This window comes from Oncorhynchus keta, unplaced genomic scaffold (genome assembly GCF_023373465.1).
Source record: "Oncorhynchus keta strain PuntledgeMale-10-30-2019 unplaced genomic scaffold, Oket_V2 Un_contig_448_pilon_pilon, whole genome shotgun sequence".
NCBI classification, from domain to species: domain Eukaryota; kingdom Metazoa; phylum Chordata; class Actinopteri; order Salmoniformes; family Salmonidae; genus Oncorhynchus; species Oncorhynchus keta.
Window position 1 is genome coordinate 317501 of NW_026287799.1, and position 15000 is coordinate 332500.

Below are 15000 nucleotides of genomic sequence, written 5' to 3' on the forward strand. Positions count from 1 at the left end.
GTGTATGTGTGTATGTCTATGTGTGTGTGTGTGTGTGTATGTCTATATATGTGTGTGTGTGTGTGTGTGTATGTCTATGTGTGTGTGTGTGTGTGTGATACGGTACCTCGTAGATGGGCAGTGTGTCGGAGTTCCAGGCGTTGATCCGTGATTCGTTGACGTCGACCACGGTCACGTGGATCTCTGGACACATCTGGGCGATGACACTGCAGGTTGGTCCTCCCACATAGCCTGCTCCTATACAGCAAATTCTGTTGATCTGAAACATCTAGAGACAGACATACAGAGCGAGAGATAGAGAGAGAGACACACAGAGAGAGAGAGAGACACACACAGAGAGACACACACACAGAGAGAGACAGACACACAGAGAGACATACAGAGAGAGAGACAGAGAGAGACACACAAAGAGAGACAGAGAGGTTGGGTTGGTTACTGTCTAAATGTAATCCAACCAGGGCAGGTTACTGTCTAAATGTAATCCAACCAGGGTTGGTTACTGTCTAAATGTAATCCAACCAGGGTAGGTTACTGTCTAAATGTAATCCAACCAGGGTAGGTTACTGTCTAAATGTAATCCAACCAGGGTAGGTTACTGTCTAAATGTAATCCAACCAGGGCAGGTTACTGTCTAAATGTAATCCAACCAGGGTTGGTTACTGTCTAAATGTAATCCAACCAGGGCAGGTTACTGTCTAAATGTAATCCAACCAGGGTAGGTTACTGTCTAAATGTAATCCAACCAGGGTAGGTTACTGTCTAAATGTAATCCAACCAGGGTTGGTTACTGTCTAAATGTAATCCAACCAGGGTTGGTTACTGTCTAAATGTAATCCAACCAGGGTAGGTTACTGTCTAAATGTAATCCAACCAGGGTTGGTTAGGTTACTGTCTAAATGTAATCCAACCAGGGTAGGTTACTGTCTAAATGTAATCCAACCAGGGTTGGTTACTGTCTAAATGTAATCCAACCAGGGCAGGTTACTGTCTAAATGTAATCCAACCAGGGTTGGTTACTGTCTAAATGTAATCCAACCAGGGTTGGTTACTGTCTAAATGTAATCCAACCAGGGTAGGTTACTGTCTAAATGTAATCCAACCAGGGTAGGTTACTGTCTAAATGTAATCCAACCAGGGTTGGTTACTGTCTAAATGTAATCCAACCAGGGTTGGTTACTGTCTAAATGTAATCCAACCAGGGCTGGTTACTGTCTAAATGTAATCCATCCAGGGTTGGTTAGGTTACTGTCTAAATGTAATCCATCCAGGGTTGGTTACTGTCTAAATGTAATCCATCCAGGGTTGGTTACTGTCTAAATGTAATCCAACCAGGGCAGGTTACTGTCTAAATGTAATCCAACCAGGGTTGGTTACTGTCTAAATGTAATCCAACCAGGGTAGGTTACTGTCTAAATGTAATCCAACCAGGGTTGGTTACTGTCTAAATGTAATCCAACCAGGGCAGGTTACTGTCTAAATGTAATCCAACCAGGGTTGGTTACTGTCTAAATGTAATCCAACCAGGGTAGGTTACTGTCTAAATGTAATCCAACCAGGGTAGGTTACTGTCTAAATGTAATCCAACCAGGGTTGGTTAGGTTACTGTCTAAATATAATCCAACTAGGGTAGGTTACTGTCTAAATGTAATCCAACCAGGGTAGGTTACTGTCTAAATGTAATCCAACCAGGGTTGGTTACTGTCTAAATGTAATCCAACCAGGGCAGGTTACTGTCTAAATGTAATCCAACCAGGGTTGGTTACTGTCTAAATGTAATCCAACCAGGGCAGGTTACTGTCTAAATGTAATCCATCCAGGGCAGGTTACTGTCTAAATGTAATCCAACCAGGGCAGGTTACTGTCTAAATGTAATCCAACCAGGGCAGTTTACTGTCTAAATGTAATCCAACCAGGGTTGGTTACTGTCTAAATGTAATCCAACCAGGGTTGGTTACTGTCTAAATGTAATCCAACCAGGGTTGGTTACTGTCTAAATGTAATCCAACCAGGGTTGGTTACTGTCTAAATGTAATCCAACCAGGGTTGGTTACTGTCTAAATGTAATCCAACCAGGGTTGGTTACTGTCTAAATGTAATCCAACCAGGGTTGGTTACTGTCTAAATGTAATCCAACCAGGGTTGGTTACTGTCTAAATGTAATCCAACCAGGGCTGGTTACTGTCTAAATGTAATCCAACCAGGGTTGGTTACTGTCTAAATGTAATCCATCCAGGGCAGGTTACTGTCTAAATGTAATCCAACCAGGGTTGGTTACTGTCTAAATGTAATCCATCCAGGGCAGGTTACTGTCTAAATGTAATCCAACCAGGGCTGGTTACTGTCTAAATGTAATCCAACCAGGGTTGGTTACTGTCTAAATGTAATCCATCCAGGGCAGGTTACTGTCTAAATGTAATCCAACCAGGGTTGGTTACTGTCTAAATGTAATCCAACCAGGGCTGGTTACTGTCTAAATGTAATCCAACCAGGGTTGGTTACTGTCTAAATGTAATCCAACCAGGGTTGGTTACTGTCTAAATGTAATCCAACCAGGGCAGGTTACTGTCTAAATGTAATCCAACCAGGGCAGGTTACTGTCTAAATGTAATCCAACCAGGGTTGGTTACTGTCTAAATGTAATCCAACCAGGGTTGGTTACTGTCTAAATGTAATCCAACCAGGGTTGGTTACTGTCTAAATGTAATCCAACCAGGGTTGGTTACTGTCTAAATGTAATCCAACCAGGGTTGGTTACTGTCTAAATGTAATCCAACCAGGGTAGGTTACTGTCTAAATGTAATCCAACCAGGGTTGGTTACTGTCTAAATGTAATCCAACCAGGGTAGGTTACTGTCTAAATGTAATCCAACCAGGGCAGGTTACTGTCTAAATGTAATCCAACCAGGGTAGGTTACTGTCTAAATGTAATCCAACCAGGGCAGGTTACTGTCTAAATGTAATCCAACCAGGGTAGGTTACTGTCTAAATGTAATCCAACCAGGGCTGGTTACTGTCTAAATGTAATCCAACCAGGGCTGGTTACTGTCTAAATGTAATCCAACCAGGGTAGGTTACTGTCTAAATGTAATCCAACCAGGGTTGGTTACTGTCTAAATGTAATCCAACCAGGGTTGGTTACTGTCTAAATGTAATCCAACCAGGGTTACTAGGTTACTGTCCAAAATAGTAATGTAATCCAACCAGGGCATTCAGTTACTTTTAAATGTACTTTCCAACCAGAGGCATTAGAAGACAACAAACATGTATGTTACCAATTCATTTACTATTTACATTTAAGTCATTTAGCAGTTACTAGTTACCAGTCCAAAATAGTAATAGGTAATTCAAATGCTGATTACATTCAGTTACAAATTTTAGTTTACATAACCGCCCATATAAGAGGCATTAGAAGACAACAAACATGTATGTTACCCGCCCAAATGGATATCTATTGCAGGACAAATCAATGTTATCGTTTACATAACCGCCCATATATGGATATCGTTTACATAGCCGCCCATATATGGATATCGTTTACATAACCGCCCATATATGGATATCGTTTACATAACCGCCCATATATGGATATCGTTTACATAACCGCCCATATATAGATATCGTTTACATAACCGCCCATATATGGATATCGTTTACATAACCGCCCATATATGGATATCGTTTACATAACCGCCCATATATGGATATCGTTTACATAACCGCCCATATATGGATATCGTTTACATAACCGCCCATATATGGATATCGTTTACATAACCGCCCATATATGGATATCGTTTACATAACCGCCCATATATGGATATCGTTTACATAACCGCCCATATATGGATATCGTTTACATGGCCGCCATATATGGATATCGTTTACATAACCGCCCATATATGGATATCGTTTACATAACCGCCCATATATGGATATCGTTTACATAACCGCCCATATATGGATATCGTTTACATAACCGCCCATATATGGATATCGTTTACATAACCGCCCATATATGGATATCGTTTACATAACCGCCCATATATGGATATCGTTTACATAACCGCCCATATATGGATGTTACATTTTACTTTATGGGTTGGTTATGTCGGCTTCTTCTAACTCAACGCTTTCTACTACATACAACAATACGATTACATTAGATCTTTGTTTTTTTAATTACAAAGTCTATCAGAATTCCAATCATTAAAAAAAAAAAAACATGTATACCCCTTAATCTTCATGAAGAGGACTTGGAAATATGAAAGTATAGATTAGCCAAATTGTTTTACCTGAGCATAACCCCAAAACAGAGGATTTTTGTTTTTTTGAAAACGAAGGATTTATTAGCCAACCCTACTCTGTTGTTTATGATGTTGTTGTCATGGAAACTGATTGGGCTCATTGAGTAGCTGTTGCAAGAGCTCACTGTCCACCGGTTTCAAAAACAATGATTGGTAGGGCAGAGTAAATGTATGGAATTCAAATCATTTGTTGGGTTCAAATACACGTTTGGATTAGTGAACAGCCGCCCACAAAAACCACAATCTGTGAAGAGTAAATGAGATCTAAATGAGAGAGTAGCAGTGTGATTCACGTCAATGCGCTATGTAGATATCAGTAATAAAGGTGATATCCGATCGCCGTAGACCGACACCACTGCTGTCATCCTTTACCTCCAAGCTTTTAGTCATGTTGGATCACGTTTGGATGCCGACAGCCGTTGCACCGTTGTGGAAGACGCAGCTTGGACTGTAAGCCTAGAAAACCTTCTCCTGCTCTTTCCCGCGATCCATGAAAACTCATTTGGTGTGTCATTAGTGGTCTCTGATTGGAGGTCATCATTTGGTGTGTCATCATTTGTGGTCTCTGATTGGTGTGTCATCATTAGTGGTCTCTGATTGGTGGTAATCATTTGGTGTGTCATCATTAGTGGTCTCTGATTGGTGGGTCGTCATTAGTGGTCTCTGATTGGTGGTCATCATTTGGTGTGTCATCATTAGTAGTCTCTGATTGGGTGTGTCATCATTAGTGGTCTCTGATTGGTGGTAATCATTTGGTGTGTCATCATTAGTGGTCTCTGATTGGTGGTCATCATTTGGTGTGTCATCATTAGTGGTCTCTGATTGGTGGTCATCATTTGGTGTGTCATCATTAGTGGTCTCTGATTGGTGGTCATCATTTGGTGTGTCATCATTAGTGGTCTCTGATTGGAGGTCATCATTTGGTGTGTCATCATAGTGGTCTCTGATTGGTGGTAATCATTTGGTGTGTCATCATTAGTGGTCTCTGATAGGTGGTCATCATTAGTAGTCTCTGATTGGAGGTCATCATTTGGTGTGTCATCATTAGTGGTCTCTGATTGGTGGTCATCATTTGGTGTGTCATCATTAGTGGTCTCTGATTGGTGGTCATCATTTGGTGTGTCATCATTAGTGGTCTCTGATTGGTGGTCATCATTTGGTGTGTCATCATTAGTGGTCTCTGATTGGTGGTCATCATTTGGTGTGTCATCATTAGTGGTCTCTGATTGGAGGTCATCATTTGGTGTGTCATCATTAGTGGTCTCTGATTGGTGGTAATCATTTGGTGTGTCATCATTAGTGGTCTCTGATTGGAGGTCATCATTTGGTGTGTCATCATAGTGGTCTCTGATTGGTGGTAATCATTTGGTGTGTCATCATTAGTAGTCTCTGATTGGTGGTCATCATTTGGTGTGTCATCATTAGTGGTCTCTGATTGGAGGTCATCATTTGGTGTGTCATCATAGTGGTCTCTGATTGGTGGTAATCATTTGGTGTGTCATCATTAGTAGTCTCTAATTGGTGGTCATCATTTGGTGTGTCATCATTAGTGGTCTCTGATTGGTGGTCAGACTCACTCAGGTGGAACAAATTTAAACATTGTGCCTTTTTCCCCCCAATGCTGATTTGACTGGTCATTGAGAAAACAGAGAAATGTCCACAAACATTTTTTCCCCCACAAACCTCCTTTCTGAATTTCAAAACTAATCCTTGAAAGTAATCATCTAGTTTTTCAAAAAAGTATTTGTAATCTGACTACAATATGTTTGCTGGTAAAGTAACGGATTTACAATGTAATCCGTTACTCCCCAACTCTGGTGGGCAACTGGCAAGGAAAAAACTCCCTGGAGGAAAGACACCTTAATAAAACAAACTACAAAAGACGAGACAAATTCAACTTCAGAGTATATGACCCTCACTTGAGTAAGGAACTAGAAGCCAAATAGCTAATTTAAAAAAAATAGTTGTATAATGTTACCCTATTTGGAGAAAGGTTTTGTGTCTGTGCAAACGGAGAACGTTGTTGGAAAAGCAAACGAGATTATTACGTAACTGTGTGTAAAAGTACTGTAGTGAAACAGGCGGGGAGCGGGACTTGAACCCTGAACCGTCTAAAACCCGAAGTCCAGCGTGATATCGACCGTGCCCCCGAATGTATACTCAAGTGAAATCCGCTTTTATAAACCCAGGGTCGTTAGTTACACTGCTCAACTCTGCACAACAACTTTCGCGATGAAGTCAAGACATCGAGGCATTAATCCAGAATGTCGGAAACCAGTTAATTACAGGAATTTAAAAACAATCAGTTCTGCTTTAGGGTGCGTTCGTAAATTCACTCTGGCTATCTACTCCGATTTCAGGGCGTCTTGATTATGGCAGAGCACAGAAACACTGGATGGATTTACGAACCAATCAACACCCGTTAAATATGGCCGGTGTCAGTAAACAGTCGGGCGAAAAAAAAACGTAATTACATCGTTTTCCAGCAGCACAGTTACAGTCCAGCAACACTCTGGATAACATGAAAACATCCGAACCAGCTCTGCTTGGCTGAGTAAAAATGTTTGAGTGTGGAGATGTTCTCTCATTTGTGTCTTTTGAAGTAGCTCGCAAATTAACATTAGTCAAGCACCGAAGTTGGGTCAGAAAACTGAATTTTCGAACGCACCCTTGGTTGGGTTATTCTACTCGACTAAAGTGAATCAGAGAGAGATGTCAATCTCAACAAATATGACTGTCCAAAGGTTTCAGTAACAGTTATAACGTTATTATAAGTTATTAATAATTGCATAGCTATTTAGTAGTAAAACACTTACCACTGCGGAGACAACTACCCGATCTCACGGATAAAAGTTCAAATTTGCAAAAAAAACTCACTTCCGTTATCTGTATAATCAGATGTCTTCCTTGTTACTGATGCGATGTCAATTTTATCACTGGAATATTGTCGCTTTGAAGATCTTGGGGTTGTGGAAGGGGTCGCTTGTCGATCGTTGCTGTACGTAAAACCCTTTAGTTACAAATGAGAGCTCAGTAATGTTGCATTTTACGCTGAGTTTCCACTAGATGCCACAGTCACAAAGTCGAAATTGGCTCTATTGTATAAATTCATACAAAAATGAGATGTTTGCTCTTAATTTAGGGTTAGGTATAAGGTTAGAATTATGGTTAAGGTTTAAAATAACATTTTAATTTAGAGGAATTGACGAAATAGGCGGCGTTTTTAAAAAACCTTGTGTCTGTGGTAACTAGTGGCGACCCTTGTACAAATCGGGCGAAGTAAAGTCTTCCGGGGTTCTGCGTCGCGTACAGCCAACCAGCGAGTGAGACGTCATTAATGGTTAGATCGGCATTGGGGCAGGGTTCAAGAAGAGTAACAATACAGCGTTGTCATGGTGAGCTCAGCTGGAATTAATTTGTTTCTGTCCCAGATAGCCTCCTATATAGGGCTCTGGTCCAAACTAGTGCACTATGTAGGAATCAGGGTGCTATTTGGGATACAACGAGTATCACTGAAATGTGCTTTTAAATGTCTTTGACAAATAGGACATGAATGATTAGATTTGGATTTGAGATGAGGACAGAGAGTTGTTAACCTTGTTCACACAATACCTTTATCTATTGACACCCTGGGAGTCAGACAGACAGACTGGGAGTCAGACAGACAGACTGGGAGTCAGACAGACAGACTGGGAGTCAGACAGACAGACTGGGAGTCAGACAGACACACAGGCAGTCAGGCAGACACAGACAGACTGGAAGTCAGACAGACAGACTGGGAGTCAGACAGACAGACTGGGAGTCAGACAGACAGACTGGGAGTCACACAGACAGACAGGAAGTCAGGCACACAGACAGGAAGTCAGGCAGACAGACTGGGAGTCAGACAGACAGACAGGAAGTCAGGCAGACAGACAGGAAGTCAGGCAGACAGACTGGGAGTCAGTCAGGAAGTCAGACAGACAGACTGGGAGTCAGACAGGAAGTCAGACAGACAGACTGGGAGTCAGACAGACAGACTGGGAGTCAGACAGACAGACAGGAAGTCAGACAGACAGACAGGAAGTCAGGCAGACAGACAGGAAGTCAGGCAGACAGACTGGGAGTCAGTCAGGAAGTCAGACAGACAGACTGGGAGTCAGACAGGAAGTCAGACAGACAGACTGGGAGTCAGACAGACAGACTGGGAGTCAGACAGACAGACTGGGAGTCAGACAGACAGACAGGAAGTCAGACAACGGACCAGGAAGCTGTGGTATTACAGTTTATTTGTTGTTTTGGAAGGTAAAGTGCATAGTTGAAGCCCTTTCTCTCTGTTAGACCTATTCCCTATATAGACCAGAGTGGTACTACTATAGACCAGAGCCCTATTCCTATATAGTGGTACTACTTTAGACCAGAGCCCTATTCCCTATATAGTGGAACTACTTTAGACCAGAGCCCTATTCCCTATATAGTGGTAGAGAGCCCTATAGGGTGCCTAAGTAGTCCACTATACTGTAAATGGGGAATAGGGTGCCTAAGTAGTGCACTATACTGTATATATGGAATAGGGTGCCTAAGTAGTGCACTATACTGTATATAGGGAATAGGGTGCCTAAGTCGTGCACTATACTGTAAATGGGGAATAGGGTGCCTAAGTAGTGCACTATACTGTATATATGGAATAGGGTGCCTAAGTAGTGCACTATACTGTATATAGGGAATAGGGTGCCTAAGTAGTGCACTATACTGTATATAGGGAATAGGGTGCCTAAGTAGTGCACTATAATGTATACAGGGAATAGGGTGCCAGACCCCCCCTGTCTATCTCAGACCCCCTCTGCCTATCTCAGACCCCCCTACCTCAGACCCCCTACCTACCTCAGACCCCCTACCTACCTCAGACCCCCCCTACCAGACCTCAGAGCCTACCTCAGACCCCCTACCTACCTCAGACCCCCCTACCTACCTCAGACCCCCCTACCTACCTCAGACCCCCTACCTACCTCAGACCCCCTACCTACCTCAGACCCCCCGACCTACCTCAGACCCCCTACCTACCTCAGCCCCCTACCTACCTCAGCCCCCCTACCTACCTACCTCAGACCCCCCCTACCTCAGCCCCCTACCTACCTCAGACCCCCTACCTACCTCAGACCCCCCCCCTACCTACCTCAGACCCCCCTACCTACCTCAGACCCCCCCTACCTACCTCAGACCCCCCTACCTACCTCAGACCCCCCCCCCTCAGACCCCCTACCTACCTCAGACCCCCCCTGCCTAACAGAGAGAGAGAGTGGGGGGGGTTAATATAAAATAGCTTTTTCAAAATGGCGTATTAAAATGACGTCTTGCAACGGAAACCGTTTACCATTTTACAAACCAAACGACAGCAAACAGAACGAAACGGGGGAGGAACCTATCGACGTTTGTCCAATAGAAACTCTGGAGTAAAAACAATGGTTTCTGATGTGAAACATTTTTTGTTCGTTTTTTTGTTGTCGCAACAAACTAAAAAAAAAAATGTTTTGCAACAGAATAGACATAATGAATACACCCCCGTGACCTGACACCTCACAACAACACAGTTGAACTTACACTATGACATCATCAACGCGCGCTACACTCAGATCCATTGTGACATCACCGCGGAATGTCGGGGTGTTGATTCTGAAGAGCCCCTCCCCCTCCCTTGTTGCTAAGTGATTCAATCAATAAACTACATGACTAGTGACCAGCTAGTTGACCATAACAAAATAATGACTGAGTCCCAAATTGCACCCCAATCTATGTAGTGCACTAATTCTGACTAGAGCCCTATGTAGTGCACTAATTCTGACTAGATTAATTCTGACTAGAGCCCTATGTAGTGCACTAATTCTGAGCCCTATGTAGTGCACTAATTCTGACTAGAGCCCTATGTAGTGCACTAATTCTGACTAGAGCCCTATGTAGTGCACTAATTCTGACTAGAGCCCTATGTAGTGCACTAATTCTGACTAGAGCCCTATGTAGTGCACTAGAAAGGCCATCTGAGACCCAGCCGGTGATGCCCAGAGGAAAGAGGACAGTATACAAGACCGATCCAGTCTCTACATTCCACCTCTGAGTTAGATTAGTTACAAGACCGATCCAGTCTCTACATTCCCCTCTGAGTTAGATTAGTTACAAGACCGATCCAGTCTCTTCCTTCCCCTCTGAGTTAGATTAGTTACAAGACCGATCCAGTCTCTACATTCCCCTCTGAGTTAGATTAGTTACAAGACCGATCCAGTCTCTACATTCCCCTCTGAGTTAGATTAGTTACAAGACCGATCCAGTCTCTACATTCCCCTCTGAGTTAGATTAGTTACAAGACCGATCCAGTCTCTACATTCCCCTCTGAGTTAGATTAGTTACAAGACCGATCCAGTCTCTACATTCCCCTCTGAGTTGGATTAGTAAAACACACAAAGTGGAATTTCTAAATGTGGTTCTGTACATCAGCAGTTTCTCTCTTATGTTAGCCACTTGTAGACGTGGGTACACAGACCCGTGATCAACTGTGGCCCCTCCTGATGATGTCAGATCTTTGTTGTGGATCCCACCCCCCCCAACCCCCTGCACTACCCCATAGGGAGTGCACTACCCCATAGGGCTCTGGTCTAAAGTAGTGCACTACCCCCATAGGGCTCTGGTCTAAAGTAGTGCACTACCCCATAGGGCTCTGGTCTAAAGTAGTGCACTACCCCACTCTAGGGCTCTGGTCTAAAGTAGTGCACTACCCCATAGGGCTCTGGTCTAAAGTAGTGCACTACATCATAGGGCTCTGGTCTAAAGTTAGTGCACTACCCCATAGGGCTCTGGTCTAACTAGGGCTCTGGTCTAAAGTAGTGCACCTACCCCCCCATAGGGCTCTGGTCTAGTGCACTAAAGTAGTGCACTACCCCATAGGGCTCTGGTCTAAAGTAGTGCACTACCCCATAGGGCTCTGGTCTAAAGTAGTGCACTACCCCATAGGGCTCTGGTCTAAAGTAGTGCACTACCTCATAGGGCTCTGGTCTAAAGTAGTGCACTACCCCATAGGGCTCTGGTCTAAAGTAGTGCACTACCCCATAGGGCTCTGGTCTAAAGTAGTGCACTACCCCATAGGGCTCTGGTCTAAAGTAGTGCACTACCCCCATAGGGCTCTGGTCTAAAGTAGTGCACTACCCCCATAGGGCTCTGGTCTAAAGTAGTGCACTACCTCATAGGGCTCTGGTCTAAAGTAGTGCACTAAACAGGAAATGCATTGTGATGTACAGGGGTCGGAGGTCGCAGCCAAGCTATTGGGTTCCGGGGTACCAACGTAGAACGGGCAGAACGTCCGGTGGAGATGTTGGGTTGTCCAGTAGAACGTCCGGTGGAGATGTTGGGTTGTCCAGTAGAACGTCCGGTGGAGATGTTGGGTTGTCCAGTAGAACGTCCGGTGGAGATGTTGGGTTGTCCAGTAGAACGTCTGGAGGAGATGTTGGGTTGTCCAGTAGAACGTCCGGTGGAGATGTTGGGTTGTCCAGTAGAACGTCCGGTGGAGATGTTGGGTTGTCCAGTAGAACGTCTGGTTCTCTCCGGTTCCGTCTGGTTCTGCTGCTAGTCCACTGGTGGAGCTGGGGGATCCTGGTCACGACTCTGTTCAACAGGAGGAACAACGAGTCAATAAACAAATAAATACAACAATATCAAAACCATCCTTCATCCACCCTCCTCTCCTCCATCATCCACCCTCCTCTTCTCCATCCACCTCCTCTCCTCCATCCACCCTCCTCCTCTTCTCCTCCATCCACCCTCCCCCTCTCTCCATCATCCACCCTCCTCTTCTCCTCCATCCACCCTCCTCTTCTCCTCCATCCACCCTCCTCTCCTCCTTCATCCACCCTCCTCTTCTCCTCTATCCACCCTCCTTTCTCCATCCACCCTCCTCTCCTCCTTCATCCACCCTCCTCTTCTCCTCTATCCACCCTCCTCTTCTCCTCTATCCACCCTCCTCTTCTCCTTCATCCACCCTCTCCTTCTCTCCATCCACCCTCTCTTCTTCTCCATCCACCCTCCTCTTCTCCATCCACCCTCCTCTCTCCTCCATCCACCCTCCTCTTCTCCCTATCCACCCTCCTCTTCTCCTCTATCCACCCTCCTCTTCTCCTCCATCCACCCTCCTCTCTCCTCCATCCACCCTCCTCTTCTCCTCTATCCACCCTCCTCTTCTCCTCTATCCACCCTCCTCTTCTCCTCTATCCACCCTCCTCCTCTTCCTCCATCCACCCTCCTCTTCTCCTCTATCCACCCTCCTCTTCTCCTCTATCCACCCTCCTCTTCTCCATCCACCCTCCTCTTTCTTCATCCACCCTCCTCTTCTCCTCTATCCACCCTCCTCTTCTCCTCTATCCACCCTCCTCTTCTCCATCCACCCTCCTCTTCTTCATCCACCCTCCTCTTCTTCATCCACCCTCCTCTTCTCCTCTATCCACCTCCCTTCTCCTCTATCCACCCTCCTCTTCTCCATCCATCCACCCTCCTCTTCTCCTCTATCCACCCTCCTCTTCTCCTCCATCCACCCTCCTCTTCTCCTCCATCCATCCACCCTCCTCTTCTCCATCCACCCTCCTCTTCTCCTCCATCCACCCTCCTCTCCTCCTTCATCCACCCTCCTCTCTCCTCCATCCACCCTCCCCTCTCCTCCATCCACCCTCCTCTTCTCCATCCACCCTCCTCTTCTCCTCATCCACCCTCCTCTCCTCCTTCATCCACCCTCCTCTTCTCCTCCATCCACCCTCCTCTCCTCCATCCACCCTCCTCTTCTCCATCCACCCTCCTCCTCTTCTCCTCCATCCACCCTCCCTCTCCTCCATCCACCCTCCTCTCTCTCCATCCACCCTCTCTCTCCTCCATCCACCCTCCTCTTCTCCATCCACCCTCCTCTTCTCCATCCACCCTCCTCTCCTCCTCCATCCACCCTCCCTCTCTCCTCCATCCACCCTCCTCTCTCCTCCATCCACCCTCCTCTCTCCTCCATCCACCCTCCCTCTTCTCCATCCACCCTCCTCTTCTCCTCTATCCACCCTCCTCTTCTCCTCATCCACCCTCCTCTTCTCCTCTATCCACCCTCCTCTTCTCCTCCATCCACCCTCCTCTTCTCCTCCATCCACCCCTCTTCTCTCCATCCACCCTCCTTCTTCTCCATCCACCCTCTCTCCTCCTCCATCCACCCTCCTCTTCTCCATCCACCCTCCTCTTCTTCATCCACTCCTCTTCTCCTCCATCCACCCTCTCTCTCCTCCATCCACCCTCCTCTTCTCCATCCACCCTCCTCTCCTCCATCCACCCTCTTCTCCTCCATCCACCCTCCTCTTCTCCATCCACCCTCCTCTCCTCCATCCACCCTCCTCTCCTCCATCCACCCTCTTCTCCTCCATCCACCCTCCTCTTCCTCCATCCACCCTCTTCTCCTCCATCCACCCTCCTCTCCTCCATCCACCCTCCTCCTCCTCCATCCACCCTCCTCTCTCCTCCATCCACCCTCCTCTCCATCCATCCACCCTCTTCTCCTCCATCCACCCTCTTCTCCTCCATCCACCCTCCTCTCCTCCATCCACCCTCCTCTCCTCCATCCACCCTCCTCTCCTCCATCCACCCTCTTCTCCTCCATCCACCCTCTCCTCCTCCATCCACCCTCCTCTTCTCCATCCACCCTCCTCTCCTCCATCCACCTCCTCTCTCATCCACCCTCCTCTTCTCCATCCACCCTCCTCTCCTCCATCCACCCTCTTCTCCTCCATCCACCCTCCCTCTCCTCCATCCACCCTCCTTCTCCTCCATCCACCCTCTTCTTCTCCTCCATCCACCCTCCTCCTCCTCCATCCACCCTCCCTCTCTCCTCCATCCACCCTCCTCCTCTCCACCCTCCATCCACTCCTCCCTCTCCTCTCCTCCATCCACCCTCCTCCCTTCTCCTCCATCCACCCTCCTCTTCTCCTCCATCCACCCTCCTCTTCTCCTCCATCCACCCTCCATCCTCCTCCTCCTCCATCCACACAGTAGGTTCCTCCTCTCCTCCATCCACCCTCCTCTTCTCCATCCTCCCTCCTCTCACTCCATCCACCCTCCTCTCCTCCATCCACCCTCCTCTCCTCCATCCCCCTCCTCTTCTCCATCCTCACTGAGGTCCATCCACCCTCCTCCTCCTCCTCCACCCTCCTCTTCTCCATCCACCCTCCTCTCCTCCATCCACCCTCCTCCATCCATACCCTGTCTCCTCCATCCAGGTTCCCTCCTCCTCTCCTCCATCCACCTCACTGTCCTCCATCCACCCTCCTCCTCCTCCATCCGTCCAGTGAGGTTCCAGTAGGTATCCCTCCTCCTCCCTCCATACCTACACTGTGAGGTCCAGTAGGTTCCCTCCTCCTCCCTCCATACCTACACTGTGAGGTCCAGTAGGTTCCCTCCTCCTCCCTCCATACCTACACTGTGAGGTCCAGTAGGTTCCCTCCTCCTCCCTCCATACCTACACTGTGAGGTCCAGTAGGTTCCCTCCTCCTCCCTCCATACCTACACTGTGAGGTCCAGTAGGTTCCCTCCTCCTCCCTCCATACCTACACTGTGAGGTCCAGTAGGTTCCCTCCTCCTCCCTCCATACCTACACTGTGAGGTCCAGTAGGTTCCCTCCTCCTCCCTCCATACCTACACTGTGAGGTCCAGTAGG

The 15000-nt window shown here is 46.7% G+C and overlaps 1 protein-coding gene and 1 long non-coding RNA gene across 4 annotated transcripts in view; both read right to left on the bottom strand.

The window, feature by feature from the left end:
• ugdh (UDP-glucose 6-dehydrogenase) overlaps positions 1 to 7666 on the bottom strand; it is a 51481-nt gene extending 43815 nt beyond the window's left edge. The window contains exons 1-2 of one of the 2 annotated variants that reach the window (XM_052509416.1): positions 7121 to 7666; positions 107 to 268 (exon numbers count right to left, since the gene is read on the bottom strand). In XM_052509416.1, coding sequence (XP_052365376.1) covers positions 107 to 268 — 162 coding nt within the window. In that variant the 5' untranslated portion in view covers positions 7121 to 7666. The remainder of the gene's footprint in view (positions 1 to 106; positions 269 to 7120) is intronic. The other variant, XM_052509415.1, reaches the window with a different exon arrangement.
• Positions 7667 to 11195: 3529 nt separating this feature from the next.
• Positions 11196 to 15000, bottom strand: part of LOC127924716 (uncharacterized) — a 6480-nt gene continuing 2675 nt past the window's right edge. Inside the window, exons 2-3 of one of the 2 annotated variants that reach the window (XR_008118691.1) lie at positions 11345 to 11933; positions 11196 to 11311 (exon numbers count right to left, since the gene is read on the bottom strand). This is a non-coding gene — a long non-coding RNA (uncharacterized LOC127924716). The remainder of the gene's footprint in view (positions 11312 to 11344; positions 11934 to 15000) is intronic. The other variant, XR_008118692.1, reaches the window with a different exon arrangement.